The sequence below is a fragment of the Acipenser ruthenus genome, chromosome 1 (genome assembly GCF_902713425.1).
Source record: "Acipenser ruthenus chromosome 1, fAciRut3.2 maternal haplotype, whole genome shotgun sequence".
Taxonomy (NCBI): domain Eukaryota; kingdom Metazoa; phylum Chordata; class Actinopteri; order Acipenseriformes; family Acipenseridae; genus Acipenser; species Acipenser ruthenus.
Window position 1 is genome coordinate 115,374,043 of NC_081189.1, and position 16,478 is coordinate 115,390,520.

The 16,478-nt window shown below is 38.6% G+C and overlaps 1 protein-coding gene across 2 annotated transcripts in view; it reads right to left on the reverse strand.

Annotated features, from left to right (window-relative positions):
* ccdc142 (coiled-coil domain containing 142) overlaps nt 1–16,478 on the reverse strand; it is a 59,640-nt gene that overhangs the window by 42,072 nt on the left and 1,090 nt on the right. For both annotated transcript variants that reach the window (XM_034034541.3, XM_059034368.1), the window contains exons 2-7: nt 13,171–13,354; nt 10,452–10,501; nt 10,202–10,319; nt 7,994–9,661; nt 7,661–7,747; nt 7,101–7,262 (exon numbers count right to left, since the gene is read on the reverse strand). In XM_034034541.3, coding sequence (XP_033890432.1) covers nt 7,101–7,262; nt 7,661–7,747; nt 7,994–9,661; nt 10,202–10,319; nt 10,452–10,501; nt 13,171–13,306 — 2,221 coding nt within the window. In that variant the 5' untranslated portion in view covers nt 13,307–13,354. The remainder of the gene's footprint in view (nt 1–7,100; nt 7,263–7,660; nt 7,748–7,993; nt 9,662–10,201; nt 10,320–10,451; nt 10,502–13,170; nt 13,355–16,478) is intronic.

Sequence of the window (16,478 nt, forward strand, 5' to 3'; positions counted from 1 at the left end):
CGCCTGTGGTTCTGCAGTGGAGCTGTCAGATCTGTTGTCCTCCGGCACTATAGGTCTGATGGCATCGCTGTGGATCTGCAGTGCGAAAAATGAGGGTGTAGAACGACCTTTATCAAAACGCTGAATCACCCAAAGGGAAGGAGCTTCCTTGTGAGTTGGAGTGACTGACATGTCTACACACATTAAACATAAATTTGTGTTAGAAGATGGAGAAAGTGGGGAACCACACTTACACAGATGGAAAGCATAGAGGCAGAAAATTGAGAAAAAAAAGGCAAGTGAAAAAAAAGAAAACACACACAACAACAACAACAACAACTAACCCTATACTTTTTTTTCCCCCCAAACAAAAATAACAAAGTGCAACGCACGTTAGTCCTTACCCAAGCAACGAGGAGAAATTTGGACAACCTGACTTGGATACAACAAGGTGGAGGTTTTATGGAGGAGAAGCACGTATTTGGCGCCAATGGGGATTATAAAAAGGATCTCTGGGAAAGAGATCTGGTTCTTTCTCCTGACCAAAGCAACATGGAGACCGGAAGTTCACGTTGTGTGGAGTTCATCATACGTGGTAAGAAACAATGTTGTGTTTTGCACACTAATCGTAGGATGCCTAAATAAAGTTTATGAGTTAACACAAAAATATCTGATCAAAGCAGGGTCAACTGTTGCAGGGACATTTTATTTCTCAAACTGACCATTAAGAACGGTGACAGCATAACGCAAATACCTGGGACTGTAATTTGGAAGTGTTGTCTGTCCGGACACACACCTGTCTCCCTTGAACCTCCTGTAAAAAAATCTGCATGGCCAGATAAACTGCCTGCAGCTCCAAAAGATTTATGTGGCGACCCTGCCACAGGGGTTCCATAGCCCCCATGCACCCCTGCCGTTCCACACAGCCCCCCAGCCATGGCTGGACACATCCGTGGTGATGACCTCTCTTCTGGTGACGCTTCCCAGTGTTACACCTAGATGTAGATGGGCAGGCTGTATCCACCAAGAGAGCGCCTTTAGATAGTGGTGAGACACTGTCACTAGGTGACCCGGGTTCAACACAGGCTGAAAAACCCTGTTGTTGAACCAGGCTTGGAGAGGGTGCATGTGCAGGAGACCCAAAGGAAGGGTCTGGGTAGCTGCTGCCATCAAGCCCAGAAGTCTCTGGAACGTCACTACTGTAAGTGCTGTATTGAGCTGAAAAAGCTTCAAACAGGTGGCTATTGTCTGCACTCTGTTGTCCGATAGAGTGGACAGCATGGACTTGGAGTCGAATTGCACTCCTAGATAGGAGGCTAACTGCACAGGTGTACGCTGGCTCTGCACGATTCACCGTCAAGCCCAACCGATGAAGGTGGCCTATAACAAGTTCTGTGTGGGCCTCTGCCTGTGTTGGAGACTGGGCACAAATGAGCCAATTGTCCAGGTAATTGTGCACTCTGATGCCTCCGAGTCTCAATGGGGCTAGGACATCTTCCTTGCACTTTGAAAAGACACAGGGAGTTAGAGAGGCCAAATGTCAATACACAGAACTCGTACGCAGTTCCTTGGAAAGCGAACCACAGGTACTAGGGCTGCTACGATTAAATCAAAAATCGATTTTTCGATCGCTTCCATTCCTCATTATATACATCGATATAAATACTGGATAATCTATTCAATAATTACATTTTTGTAATGCGCATAGTTAATAACGTTATTTAGGTTTATCAACGAAAATGCACCGAACACCCTGCCTTGCTATTTACAGTATTTCTGCCAGACAAGCAGTGGGCGTGCTCTTCTCCTGCTCGTGTTAACCAGCATCTGATTTGCTGGTCCCACCCTATCAGCGAATCAGTTTTGAAATGGTTTTTAAGTACACCCCTCTGTGTGTTCGATGTAAACAAAAAAAAAAAAAAAAAGCGCTGCCTTGAATCCAGAGCAGGACGACAGGCTTGTATTCCTGGCAAACAGCCTGTCAATAAATTGTGCACATTGAAGAAAACTGACTGTATATAGTTTGCGCTTCTTTGGAATTTCAAAATGAACTGTTATATAACTAATTTTTAACAATATTCAGTAACATTAAAAAAATAAATAAATAAATAAATGATCAGTGATGTTAAATGCAATTTTGGAGTAATGATCAGCTTGACCTATAGTGGATATGCATGGTGGTAAGTAAATAAATTTATTATGATGATGATCATGATTATGATGGTGATGATGTTTTAGGCAGGGATTTCGCACTGTGTGTTTCACAGATTGTGAAGATTAGGTGGTACAGTATTAACAAGATGCAATTTGTGATGCTGCAGCTATCACTGAATAAAAAGACGTTTATGAAGATTACATTCCAAAGTACTGTAATCTGTTTGGAATTAATGTTAATAACACCCTGTAGTATGTTAGGCTAGTTGCGAATGTTGTGTTTTTTTTTCCCCTGAAGCTACCAAGGAGTAATTACCCCTCGCTTTCAATTGTTGTGCACAAGCTTCTACTTAACTGCAATGATATTAAAATAATAATAAGGAATGGAGCAAAAATGTATGTGGGCTGTAAAATCATCAATATTTACTTGAACGATTACATTTTGTGTGCCCAATTAATGGATTGCTATTTTGAGGCTTAACTGACAGCCCTAGCACGTACCTCCTGTGCCCTGACATTTTATGGGGATGTGGAAATATGCGTCCTTTAAGTCCACCACGGTGAATCAGTCGCCTGGCCTGAATGACTGCAACAGCTTTCACATGGTCAACATTTTGAACCTCTGTCGACTCAGATACAAGTTGACCTGCCTGAGGTCGAGGATTGGTCTGAGGCCACCATCCTGCTTGGGCACCAGGAAGTACCTGGAGTAGAACCCTACCATCAAGCGGAGGGGCTGTACCATGCAAATAGCTCGCTTTTGTAGCAGAGCTGTCATCATGGTGTACTGATGCCAATACTCCTGAAAAGGAACCCTGGGCTTGTGGCAGCAAGGCCCTAGGGCCCCTGCTAGGCTCGTGGCTTAGCCTGAGGTCTTTGCTTCTGCGGTTGACGGTGGAACTTGTTAAAAGTTGCCACAGCGTGCTGCCATGGGCTGGTTATGAAAACCCCCTCTGGCTGTAGTAGCAGCCGGCTGTGCCGGTCTCTGATGCTGCTGGGGCCTTGGGCGCCAGTTTGCCGCTGGTTTGTGCACCTGGGATGGCTGCTTGGGAAGCAGACGCACCAGTTCCTTTGTGGACTCCCGTGCACAGTGAGAGCTCTGCAGCATCTCATCCACCGCAGGACCAAAGGTATGGTGAAAGCCAAAGCTGTCTTCCTGTAGCTACCAAAGCAGCAAGATTCCTTGAACAAAACGGAAGACGTAACAGACTCATCGTCAAAGATGGACTATTTCCTTGTCCCATCCGCACGCCAGGGCACTTGCAATTTTGCAGTGGCCCTCTTAATTAATGACAACAGCTCTGTCGACAGGCATACATGGACTGGTAATGGGCTGTCAGAGGGAACTCTGGGCCGCCAGCCTCATGCGAGGCGGCGATGGACAGCATATCATCGTGCTGCCAGTTTGTACTTAAAGCCCCATGTTGTTCTACGGGAACAGGGGGAGCAGGTGTAGCAGTGCGCTCATGCAGCAGCTCAGCAAGCACTGTGCCTTGATGGGAAACAGCTGCCCAGAGTTTCTCCATTTGTTCAGAGGCAGATGATCTCTTAGAATGGTGAGGAGGAGGTGGAGAAGGAGAAGGGGAGGCAGAGGAAGATGAAGACCATAAGGACGGCTTCTTACGTGGGCTCTTGCCTCGGGCAGTTCTCCAATTCTGCCTTGGCACTGAGCCATCTGCAGAGGACACAGACACATCTTTAGCAGGCGAAGGGGATGGGCCCTGCCCAAGAGGAATGGACATCTCTTCAGGGCTGAGAGACACATGCTTTTCTAGCGTGTGCTTAGAAAAAGTCGCACAAAACTTGCAGAGCACTTGTCGTGCTTATCCTCCACTGGGAGACTGACCTTGCATATGTCACAGGAAATCGGCATGATGCAAGAGCAACGCAATCAAAACCTGTTGCCTCAGTCTAACCAAGCACCGCTGCACAGTAATGTACTAGTGCAGTACTGCCTCAGGCTGTTCAGTAGCAACACCCCTGTACAGAATGTAACAGGGCAATGTGCACAATACTGTAAAAACAACCCAACAACTGCCACCTCAGTCTGCTCAGCAGCAGCACCGATGTACAGAATGTAACAGGGCAGTATACAGTACTGAAAACTGCTCAGAAAATTGAACAGTAAACTGAACAGCCTTGGTGCTACAGTACCTTGGGTATGGTACCCGTGCAGTGACTTGCACTGGGTCAGTACGGTATCCTTGGCACGATGACACGATCCTCAGCCGAAACATACTTTGCTTTTTTTGCTTTGTCGTCCATTTTTGGTATTTTACCGCCAATGCTGAAAACTACTAGCATTTAGCAACCTAAATCAAAATAACAATGCAACACTGACTTTGCCCCACCTCCTACTGTAGAGCACAGGTCACAGAAAAGCCAGTACAGACGCACTGATTCGCTGATTTAAACATTGTTGTCATGTGAACAGAACAAGAAAGTTAACCAAGTGTTTATTTTTTTTTTAAATGTTATTTGTCTGAGGGCGTTTTTTAAAAAATAATGTTGCCCAAGTGCAATGCACACAGTACGACGAAGGAATATAAAAAAAGCCTATCTACAGAATTAATGTATGTAGTTTGCGATCGCTTGTAGTGTGCAGCATTTAATTTAAATTAGGTTTCTTTTTTTTGTTCTCTCAGTACTAGTCCGGTATGCATTGGCCCTTAAAGAGGTGAATTTCAATGTGACCCCTCAAATTTCCCGATTTCCACGAAATCGCAATTAGGTAGACCCCTAAATATTATTTATATATCATTTTAAAAAAATCTGATCTCAGAAATACTTTATAAAGCTGATATAAAAACATAATATTGGTTCCAAAACTCTTTCAATATCAATTACCGATTAATTATTTATACAGTGTATAGGTATATTTTGGAAATTATCAGTTGTATTTTTAATATTAGCAATAGTAATTTGAATATATTTAAAATCATAAACATTCTTAATATAATTAATTGCGCAATAATTATCTAAAATATAAATGACTCTGGTGATTTAGAGTGTCATTTATTTTGAGATTTCTAATTACTATTGCCATGTTGCAGCAGAGCACAAATGGGTTTGACAAGTTCACCTATCTTTAGCACCATACAGTTTATAAATATCTCAGACCTCTCTGCAGGATAACTTTACATTAGTCCTGAAGCACTACCTTCCTTAATCTCTAACTGTCAGTGAGGGTTTACTCTGTGAAGAATTAGGCACAACCCAAATACTCAACAGGACAAGCCTAAAAACACATTTCAGTTGTCTGGACCAGAAGAAGAAACTTCAAACATGTGTTAGCCCCCTAAGGAGCAAAACCAAAACCAGTCTTTTTACAAGCTGTGCAGTATGAAAAACTTGTCTTAACAAAATACAGAGCTAAACTTGTAAATCAACTTACAGTATTACATGTTTTTAGTTTACTATGCAACTTCCGAGCAATGAAAATGTAGAACCCTGAAGGTAAATGCACATAGAAAGTTTGTCTTTTTCATACATTTTTGTATGATGTTTTAAATCTAAAAAAGGTGTACTTATTTGTTTTTTATATTGATGAGTAAGAAACTTAAGGACTTACAAAAAAGCCGGATTCCCCAACAAAAATGCATTGTTCATTAACAAACAATATAAACAGGCCGAGTCCACAGTGCCCTTGTGAATTAAGTTCTAACACACTGTTGCTGTGGTGTGAAATGCAAAAGCGGTCTGTTCTTGTCCATCATAAAATGAGTTCTATAAACACACTACTTTTTGCACCCTCAGTGCCAGACTGACTGATTTCACAAAATAAAATGTATTCTAAAATATCTATACTGTGGAACGTCGCATATCCGACCTTCACATAACCGCCCTGATCAATTAACCACCTTGTTAAATAAATAAATAAATAAATAAATAAATAAATAAATTAGGCTACAAGAGTAATGGTATTGTCAGTAAGTCCATGAAAACAGAAAGAAAACGTTCTAGCAATCAGCCTTTTGGTGCGTTCCCCTTTAAGAGGGATGGGCTGTGTGCGTGTGTCAGTCAGCTGTGTGTAGCAGTGACGTTTCAATACACCAGTTGAGAAAGCTTTGTGTTTTACTCTTTTTTGTGCAATGTGTTTATATGATGGAGCACACGGTTGCAGATATTGGCAGCGTGTTGTTGTAGCTTTTAAATGCATTTGAATTAAACAAAGCAAGCTTCATAAACGTAATGTTTACCGGACGTTTTTTTTTTTAAATAGCCAAAGCAATATTTAAACCGAGCTTCTTATCGGCTGTTGGCAATATCAAGAAAGAGCGCAAAGTACCCTGGCAGAGATATTAAGAAAGCAGAACTAGGGAGGCAGGGACTTCTAGAGTTAAGAAAAAAAGCCATCAGTTGCAAGTTACTGTACATTTACCGTTTGTTTTGTATTTTTTTTTTTTTTTTAAAGCTTTGCATGAAGATGGCTTATAGTTAACCGCATAGCAACACTGTGTATTGTAGCCTAATTAATCTTGTTTACGTTTGCTTACTTTTAAAGCAAATAATTTCCCCGTGTTTAAAGCAGTTTGCGTGTTGTTTATGTTCACTAACCTAATTATACATGTGTAAATGTCATTTTCTATAGATGTTCACATATCCGCCTATACCCCAGTCCACAGGGGGCCGGATATGCGATGTTGTACTGTATTCTGACAAAATAAAAAATAAAAATGGGTGAAATTCCTAAATCCATGTATTTGTCATTACAATATTTTTTTCTGAAGAAACAAGTTACCTGTTTATGTTACAAAAATAGAAATAAACAACTTAAGAATGCCTTATACCCATGGGTCACTGGATTAAATTCAAGTTTTGTAAATTCAGTTCCTTTCAGATAAAAACCTGGTGACATCAAGCTACTGAATAAGGTTGAAAGGGTTAGCAAAGACCCACATATTGGACAAAAAAAAAGAAACTCCTGAAGGCTTTTCAAAATAACAATACATTCATAGGCACGCTACCTTTATTCCTACTTGCATCAGAATCCAGACAGTTCAATATGACAGAGAGAGGGTGGAACAGTTGCTGAAACAGCTCTGTTGTCCTGGTTTTTACACGGGTTCCCTCCTCTGGGTCTGGAAGGCATTTATCTTTTAGTCCTGTCCCCAATGCCTTGCACAACACTTTATAAAACAAGACAGAAAAACAGAACAAATATAGTATATGGTCAACATTTGTACAAATATTTTACAAGTTAGCCATGACCCTGTGGCTTCTGTGTAATGATTCTATGTATATGTATTATACATAGAATCATTAAAACAGACTCTCAGTATCCTTAAACCAAACCAAACTGACTTTTAGTACTGCTTTTACTAACACACAAAACAAAAAGTGTACGGACAGGTTTCTGGGGAGAAAAAAAATGAAATTCCCAAAGTTCCATGTGCTAATCTTTTAGGAGAAATAGCCATCTACACAACACGGAAAACAAAATCATAACCATCTGCCTTGTGTTTTAAAACGTGTTATCATGCTGCCCTCTACAGTATAAAGTATTTTTTGCTGGTGCTAAAATTACCTTGATCCCAGTGCATGAAAGCAGCTTTCGAGATCAACTGTAAACAAAGGTCCCTTATTACTTCATCACATTCCCTGGACATCAGTGCTGAAATACATACATCAAGAATACACATTAGTCTGCAATCAAAGACCACAGTTTTCGCACTTCATCTTAACAAGACAACCAACATAACCAAGTTGCTAACCAGAATGTGTGCAATGAATGAATATTAAAAACTAGTAACCAACATAGTGATTATTAAATTGAAAATCATTTAAGTAATTAATAATTGTGTATAACACTATTTTAATATACTGTATATCCAATTTCATTATTTGTTTTTTTCCTTACCTTTCCTGCATCCACTGTGCAATCCTTTCACAACAAGAAATGCCATTTGGTCTTTGCACTGATTCAAGCTTCCAAGAATACCATTATACCTAGGCTGATAAAAGAGATTCAAGAGAGCTGCACCAAAATCATTCCATAGCATAGTTCTGTATTGAGAAAAAAAAGCTCCTTTGACTTCCAAATTCATGGAGTCTTGCCACTGAACTGATTTGTGTGTAGTTATTTTTTTAGTGCTTGATATCTCTCCTTCTCTGCCAGATTCCATGTCTTTACCCGTATCACTTACTGCTTTGCAGATTTGGCTATCCAGGGAATTTTCAGGTTCACAATCCACATGTTGGTGAGGTTTATCAGGTTTTGGCCTGTTTAGAACATGATGCCCCAGAGTTTCTGTGGAAGAGACTAACACATCAAGGACTTTATCCATGAACACTTCATCCTCTTTTAAAATCTCTGACAAGGGATGTGTTTGGGTACATGAGTTTTGCTGGCTCTCTCCAAGTTTTGGTCTGGACAAGCCCGTTTTAGTTGCCTTACAATTGGATTTTGATGCATTTTGAAGAAAAGGCACTTGCACATTCTCCCAATCCAGGCACTTGCAACTACTCAGGTCCACATTGGAAAGAAAACTGTTTTGATTAATGATCCAGTTATATAATCTATTAGCTGCCAATTGCCCCCTTTGTTTCGATAAAATCCTCAGAACTCTTGCAACAGGGAAAGGTTTAAAGTCTCCTTTCCCTTTGTTCACGGAAACAATTGTTTTCTGTCTGAGCAACAGCAGTTCCGATTCATTGCCTCCCTGGCTCTCACAAGATTTCTGCAGTTCATAATATTTCTGTTTCATGCTTGTATTCGACTCAATAGAATTAAATATTTCAGTTCCTCTGAAGATGTCTTCTATTGACTCTGCAGACACATCAACAGGCTTTGCAAGAGCTAAAACATGAAGAACTGTGTTAATGTATCTCTCTAGTAAAATAATGGCTTGAACCCCCAACAGGTTTAAAGTTCGCTTCATACTTCCAAGACTTTCCTGCTTCTGCAACAAGATGGGTCGTAGCCAATTATCATTTCTTGCTTTGTCATACAGGCAGTCCCAGTGACTAGTATGACTTCTTAGTTCTTTGCAAAGACTGCTAATCTTATATTCTGGACATATCCATGCACTATCAGAGTCTTGCATCAATCTTTTTAACAGCTTTTGTTCCTCGCCAAGTAACTTGGATAGCCTTGCAACAAAATCGGACACAACTTTCAAGCGTTTGGTGTATTCGTAGGAGAACAAAAGCTGAGATCTCTGCTCAAACAGAGATTGAAGCTTCCCATAATGCTTGCTTACAGTAATATGGGCTGGGTGAAAATAGAATTCACACATCTGTGAAGAGTCAGTTGATAGCTCTTTTATATGTCCGTATAGAGAACAAGACTTTGGACTCCGAAGCACATGACAACGCTTGCTCAGTCCCAGAAAGCACTGTTCCATCTTAACCAACCTTTTTGAAGAATGATCTTCCCCAGCTATAAAAGAATATTCACAATCAGGATCAAAGCAACTACCATCAGATCTCTGCTTTAGGAGCCATTTTAAACCTGGGTTGAAACGGTTTCTCAAAAGAGCCTCAGCTTTCTGCAGTGACTTTGTGAAAGTATTCTGTGGTCCAGGACCTAGAAATAACAGGAGAAAACACATTAACCCCAGGCTTTAAATTTGTTTTGTAACCGCTCTTTTATATTAAACATCTTGTGGAAACAGTTAGTCTTCTATGAGCCATTTGGTGAAGTGGTTCGCCCATGTTTTCAGTAAGCAGGTGAAACCTGTAAACTCACTTTTAGTCAAGTACCGTTAATTTAAGATAATTTTGAGATGTACCGATTTATTATTATTATTATTATTTTATTTTTTTTTAATAAAAATCATGTGAAGTTGATTTAAGGTTTTTCTTTTAAAGTAAACAATTACTAGCACGCCTCTTTAACAATCAACAATTGGAGACCCTGGTATGATTTAATAGATCCACTTATTAGGTTTCTGCATTTAAGGGGCATTAGATATTAAAGGTTTTAAGGCAACATTTTGAAAAAAGGAAAGCAGTGTTATTCCAGGTTTTCTGGGATATTCCTGGAATATTAAATTCAAGCCTTGGATTCTCCATCCCTGAAACACAAATAAGGACTAAATGTAAAGAAATGCAAAAATAATCAAACCTGATCCATTCACACCGTCTGCTCTCTCCTTCTGAGAAAACTCTTCTACTGATAGGATTTCTTTAGGACTTGGTGTTGTCCTCTGAAGTTTTCTATTGTCTTCTACACCGGCAGCTTGCTGGAAATAATGACAATTAAATAATACATTCTCAGTTGAACGATCAGTCACTTTAATTTTCTTGAATTACAATAATTCGACAAACATGGCATATACACAAATGTATTTGGACAAAACCCATTGCTGTCTTACCTTTTCCTCTGCTGGGAACTGGGAACTAACAAATCCATTCAACATCCCTACTTCAGGTTTGTAAAAGTAAAAGAGAGAAGCATTAATCTGCTTGTTAATTTACAAACATTTCATAACATTTCATTAATTCAATAACTACACCACCCACTCGATGTATCGCGGGTGTCGGGGTCCAATATAAATCTGCTATATATCGAGGCCCCCAATGGAAAAACAAATAGGTTAATAACAAACTGTACAACTGTACAACCACGCCCTTGTTTTTATTGGGGGCGTTAGGGTCCAATATAAGTCCTATACGCAACCCACTTTTTCTAATTTTTTGTATAAAAAGCAGCACACCGTTTTAATTCGTATAGCTTCTCATTAACTTCAGTCTCCAATTAATTTCATTAACTTTCTCAAATGCCCAAACCCGATGCATTGAAAGAATCCACTCCCAACAGGCTTGTTGCTAAAGAGCTGACGTCACTGCCCTGTAACTTTTGCTAGTGCATAGCTGCTGCCACAAGTGAACACCTTGCTGGCTAAAATAAAAACCGCTTCAGCAAGTAGATATTTGTTCTGCTTTGTGTTATTTTGCAATGTGTGTGTATACGATAACAACAGTACGATATTAATGCTTTGTTTTTAATTGTTTTGTGGTGTGCAGTATGAAATAAAATAAACAGTAATTCTAACTGCCTATGTATATTGCAGCTAAGGCATGCACAGTTAGACTGTAAAAATGGGGAGCCAACTCCACAACTATGATATATCCGAATCCGCAGTATAGAGAGGGGCGATATAACGAGCGGTGGGTGTATTTGACTAGATTTCTTTTATTAATATAATTAACTAACTAACCTTTTTCCTCTGAAGATAAATACAAAGGTGACAATGCTACAAGAATAGATATATATTTGCAGATACAGCCCTCCGTATTCTCTCACACAGAGAATTGTGAGGGTCTGGAACCAACTCCCCAGTAATGTTGTTGAAGCTGACACCCTGGGATCCTTCAAGAAGTTGCTTGATGAGATTCTGGGATCAATAAGCTACTAACAACCAAACGAGCAAGATGGGCTGAATGGCCTCCTCTCGTTTGTAAACTTTCTTATGTTCTTATGTATTAAAAATGACTAGGGGAATTAGTCAACTTTGTATGAAATCCTTCTTTTCTTCCTTAGTTCTTATTGTGTTTGTGTAGTGACGTCACCAAACCTACTAATGTTGAGATGTCTTACAGGTTATGAAGGAACTTTCTGGCTACTGATATAGCTTATACAGAGCTACCCCGATAAAAATGTGGCTCGTTATAGTGTGGAATCGGTTATAACACAGTAAGGTCATGGCTCCCATTTCCACTATAATGCAATTTGACTCACAAACGTCGGGTTTTATTGTTGTTTTACATTACCGTATTTAAACCCATTTAAGTTGAAACTGGGACATACAGTACTTATAAAGCGCCTCTGCTTGCACTACATATATGTATTTTTTTATTTTTTTTTTAAGTAAAAACAAACTGTCCAATAATGTTACCAATCAAGTACAAAACAATACAAGTGTGTATAAATGTCCTTGGATTCTGTGTTATTTATTTACAGTTTACATTTCTTATAAAAAATACACAATTTAAAAAAGAGTGGTCTAAACTTTAAACTCTATGCGCCCTGTGTGTGTGTCTGTGTGTAAGCAGGGAAGCTGTAAGCTTGCTTCAGCCGGGACTGATTGATGTCCGGGTAGGCGGGGACATGAAAGCCCACATCAACGCGGACAGAGATGACAGCTGAGTCAGACAAGCGGCTGTGTGAATGTTTGTTGTTTTTGGTGTGTCCCAGGCTGACAGGGGCCAGGAATAATCGTCCCAATAAACGATAGATTTGAATACTTGCAAATTGTGTGTGTCTCTTTCCTTCATTTTCCACCATATTTACAATATTAAATTTGGCTACTGTAAATCATTTCGGGAACAAATATGCCAATATTCGTTATAAGGTGAAACACAAATAAGGCGGCCTCCAATGATGGACCCCGACAACCACGTAATAATGGGGTAACACTGTAATGCTTAAGGGTATAAGAAAAAAATATGCCCCACAACTTAAGCAGTCAGGCTGGTAGATTGTCAGAAGCTGTCATTTCCTTAAATTAATCCTATTTTATTGTGAGGTTTATTGCAATGAAGGAACACATTCTCCATTTAAAGTCTGAACAGGTCTGTAAAAAGTTAGGTCATTAAATAAAATGAAAAAATATCCCTGTATTGTGGTATCTGATCTGTATTACTGTCAGATAGTAAGCAGAAATGCAGAAAAGGTACAGTTTGTATTATCTGAATACTTGATTTACCAAATTTCTTCACTTTTATTTTGATTATGGATTAATTCATGGATCTTTGGAAAACAATTTTGCTGGACCTTCTACTAACTCTAAGCACAGTTTTTTTGTTTTTGTTTTTTAAATGTAAATCAATATATTTATATATTCTTGTTTTAAAAGTTGAAAAAGAGAATGAAACTACATAAAGATTAAATGGATTTGCTAAGTGTTTAATTAGCCATACAGTATACAGGTAACAAGCTTGGATATGTCTAAAATAAACTCATAATGATTCGAACTAACAAACATTACACAATGGGAGGCTTATTTCATCCTGTTGTAGTTGAAACAAGAAATGTCCCTTTATTTTTAAAATAATGAGAGCATTGACAGATTGTCACTCTTTCTTTCTTACTTGAGGGTTGAGGGTCATGAGGACAATCCTCCTCGTTGTCTCTGCTGCAAAGCTCTGCAGGGGAGATCCTCTTCTGGCCTACTAGTGAGCACAAGGGGGGCAGAAGACCTCCTGAAGCCTGGGACATTCTAGCCATTATCAGCACCAAACCAGAATTTATACCCAGGCAATCTCTGTCTGCAGCCTGCAACATAAACATAATCATGTTTATAAACATACTGTACTGTAGGTTTGTGGGATTTCCATCTACAGTAAACTGTTTCATGAGAAATTAGAAAGCGGCAATCTTTTGCTTACATGTAACTTAAACATATAGGCTATAAAGCATTTTTAAATTACTATTTCAAATGCTTTAGCCAAACTGGATACAATAAAATAAAATAAATTCAAACCACCACAAAAAATGATATCCACCACAATGACAACCACCAAGATGTGTTAATATTTTGCAACAATGAAGCCACAGAATGCAAATATTGCATAACAAAGACACCACTACATTTTCAAGAAATGAATGGTCTCAGAAGCATATTTTTATAGCTTATAACTGCATGAAATGTAGTTGTTAAATCTCCTTTTCCACACTTAAATCCACTGTTTCCATGCTTGCATACAACCACTGTGCATTCCTGTATATCTAAAATATATATTGTCTCTCTATTGTCCACAATGAGAACCATGTGGGAACATATTTAGTCTGATTTCCCAGATGGTCTACTTCCTGATTTCAATCCAATTATAAACAAACTGACTGACTCTTGATCCAATGAATCATTCATCCTGTATTGTCCTGGTTTCTTTAATTACATTCTAATTTAAATACAGTTGACAGATGCAAACAAGTATTGATCCCACCCTTCTTAAGGGATCTAGCGGTGTGGTCTGTAATGCTCAGTGATAGTCCTCTGTCTGAGCTAGAGGAAAACACCTTGGCCTTTGCAAGGTTGGATGGAAGAAGGCTGTCCCACAATTATAATATACTTTGGATAAGAAATCTTATACACTTGGGAAAATAAGATACTTAAACAAAATTAGAAAGCACGCCAACCCTTTATACCAATATCGACTCTAGATGTTGTGATCATTGTTTTTAGATAACGGCACAAAAAACAGCAACATGTCAATCAATCAATCAATCAATCAAAGTTTGATGTGAATCAGAGGTGGTGGTGGGTTTGCTGGGTGATTTGTCATGGAATGACACAATAGCCTTTAGGCAGCTAAGCCTAAACAACTACTGTAGCAGTATCGCAGTGACAAGTGCAGGAAGGAGTTGGAGGTCAGCTGTATTTCAAGGCAATTCAAAGAAACCGAGTGAACATAGGATGACTAATTAGCTCAGGAGTCAGACCATTCATTTCTAACAGGATCAGGATAAGGAAGTAACAAGATTTTCTGTATTTAAGATTTAAGCGCTCTCCAAGATAACATGTCTTGTATCAAGAACATCACGCAAAGAAGCACTCAGTTACAACAATCATCCTTTATACTATAATCACACATTACATCTACATAGGCCTACTCGTAATAAACAGAGAACAAATACATACTAAACAACATCAAATATATAGTCCTTATATCACAAAATATTAATGGCAGCAGTAATAAATAATATTATGGCAACAGACAAGATTTTTCAAAAGGAAAACACAGTAAGGTCGTGGTCATAAGCATTCCATAATCCTGGTTCAAAATGAATAAGAACAAAAATCAGTGATGTATTAATGTAGTAGTCATAATAACTGAAAAGCCAAAACCACATCCACAAGGCTAGAACTGCTGGCAACATGCTGCCAGTGGAAAATACAGTCTGGCATGCCGGCTTCCTCCAGGCCATGCTCTGAACAACTTTGACAGATTTTATTTATTTATTTATTTATTTACATTTTTATAGCGTCTTTAGCCAAGGTGCTTTACAAAGTTAAACAAAACAGTATAATCAAGAAAAATAGGTGAAAAAAGAATTTACAGAACATTCCAAGCTGAGCAAATGTCCCACAGAATACAACCTCTTCTGAATGTGACAAAAAAGGGTCTTCTTTTAATGAACTACTACAGTGTATGTAAAAGTAACAATTCTTTTCACATGCTTTTACTATTTATGTACTCTATAAGCCAATCTTGATTTAAAAAAAAAGTGTGCATTTAAAACACTTCTTTATTAACAGCAAGGCAACATAACTGTAAAGAAGGATGTTTCCCGCTCCATTGTACAAACTTTGTTAATAAAAAAACAAAACCAGGAGTACAACTAGTTGTTTATAGAGCGCATCAAACTGTCAGAGTTCATGTAACATTTTACAAGTACTGTAAAAAAAAAAAACTAGTTAAAATAATACATCAGTGCAGTTATACTGTAGCCTATTAGGATATTTGCATGTTTTAAGAAGTACTCACTTTTGATTCAGTCTTATCTTAACTGCAGACACAGTGTACATTTTAGTTCCCTTCAGGTTTTCGTCTCTTTATTTGTATTCAGTGTTTTTTGCATACCTTTAGTCAGCAATGTGTAATGTCTTTCTTATTTTTCTCAATCTGTATTTTACAAAAACTGAAAACATGCAAGTCGTTGCTGTGACAATTTTTCATAGGCAGATATATGAAATTTAGTCCAGGGGGACCATTTTCCAGAGGGGACTAAATTTCTACTAACATCATAAACTATTTTTGTGCAATCTGAATTGTGTAAATATGAAACATTCCAGACACCCTGCTAAATCCGGAATACTAACCTAAAGAAGCAATCAAATATACTACTGTATGCTCCATCTGTTCAGTCAGTGCTCCTCAAGATTAACCATGCAGCATGATAAACAAAAGTGATTCCTAGTGGGAAACATCCTACGAGAACACTGCCATGTCTTCAATCGACTCCTAACATAAACTTTTATTTAAAACTTACCCCTATGAAATGTTTTTCAACCGTAAATTCAAGACTGTTGTGTCCCGCCATGTTGCTCCTGTGTCATCAAATGTGCGTAAGCAGCTGTACTTTAAGATGCTTATTATTAGCTTTAATCAGATCCATAATCCCTCGCGCCACAGGGACTACAGTAAATGACGTTACCTGCTTAGCAATGCTCCTATCACGACCAATAGATAACAATCCATTTTACAGAGAATCCAGTGGTAACACTCACATGCAAGATAAAATGCTTTGGCAAAAGGATTTCCTTGGTAATGTCTGATCTCATTACCCAGGCCTTTAAACCTGACTGTTTTTTTAAAAAGTCCTCTAATAAAAGCATATGCTTGTGACACTGTTTATTTATTTATTTAAAAAAAAGTCTCCAATTCACAGCAGTATG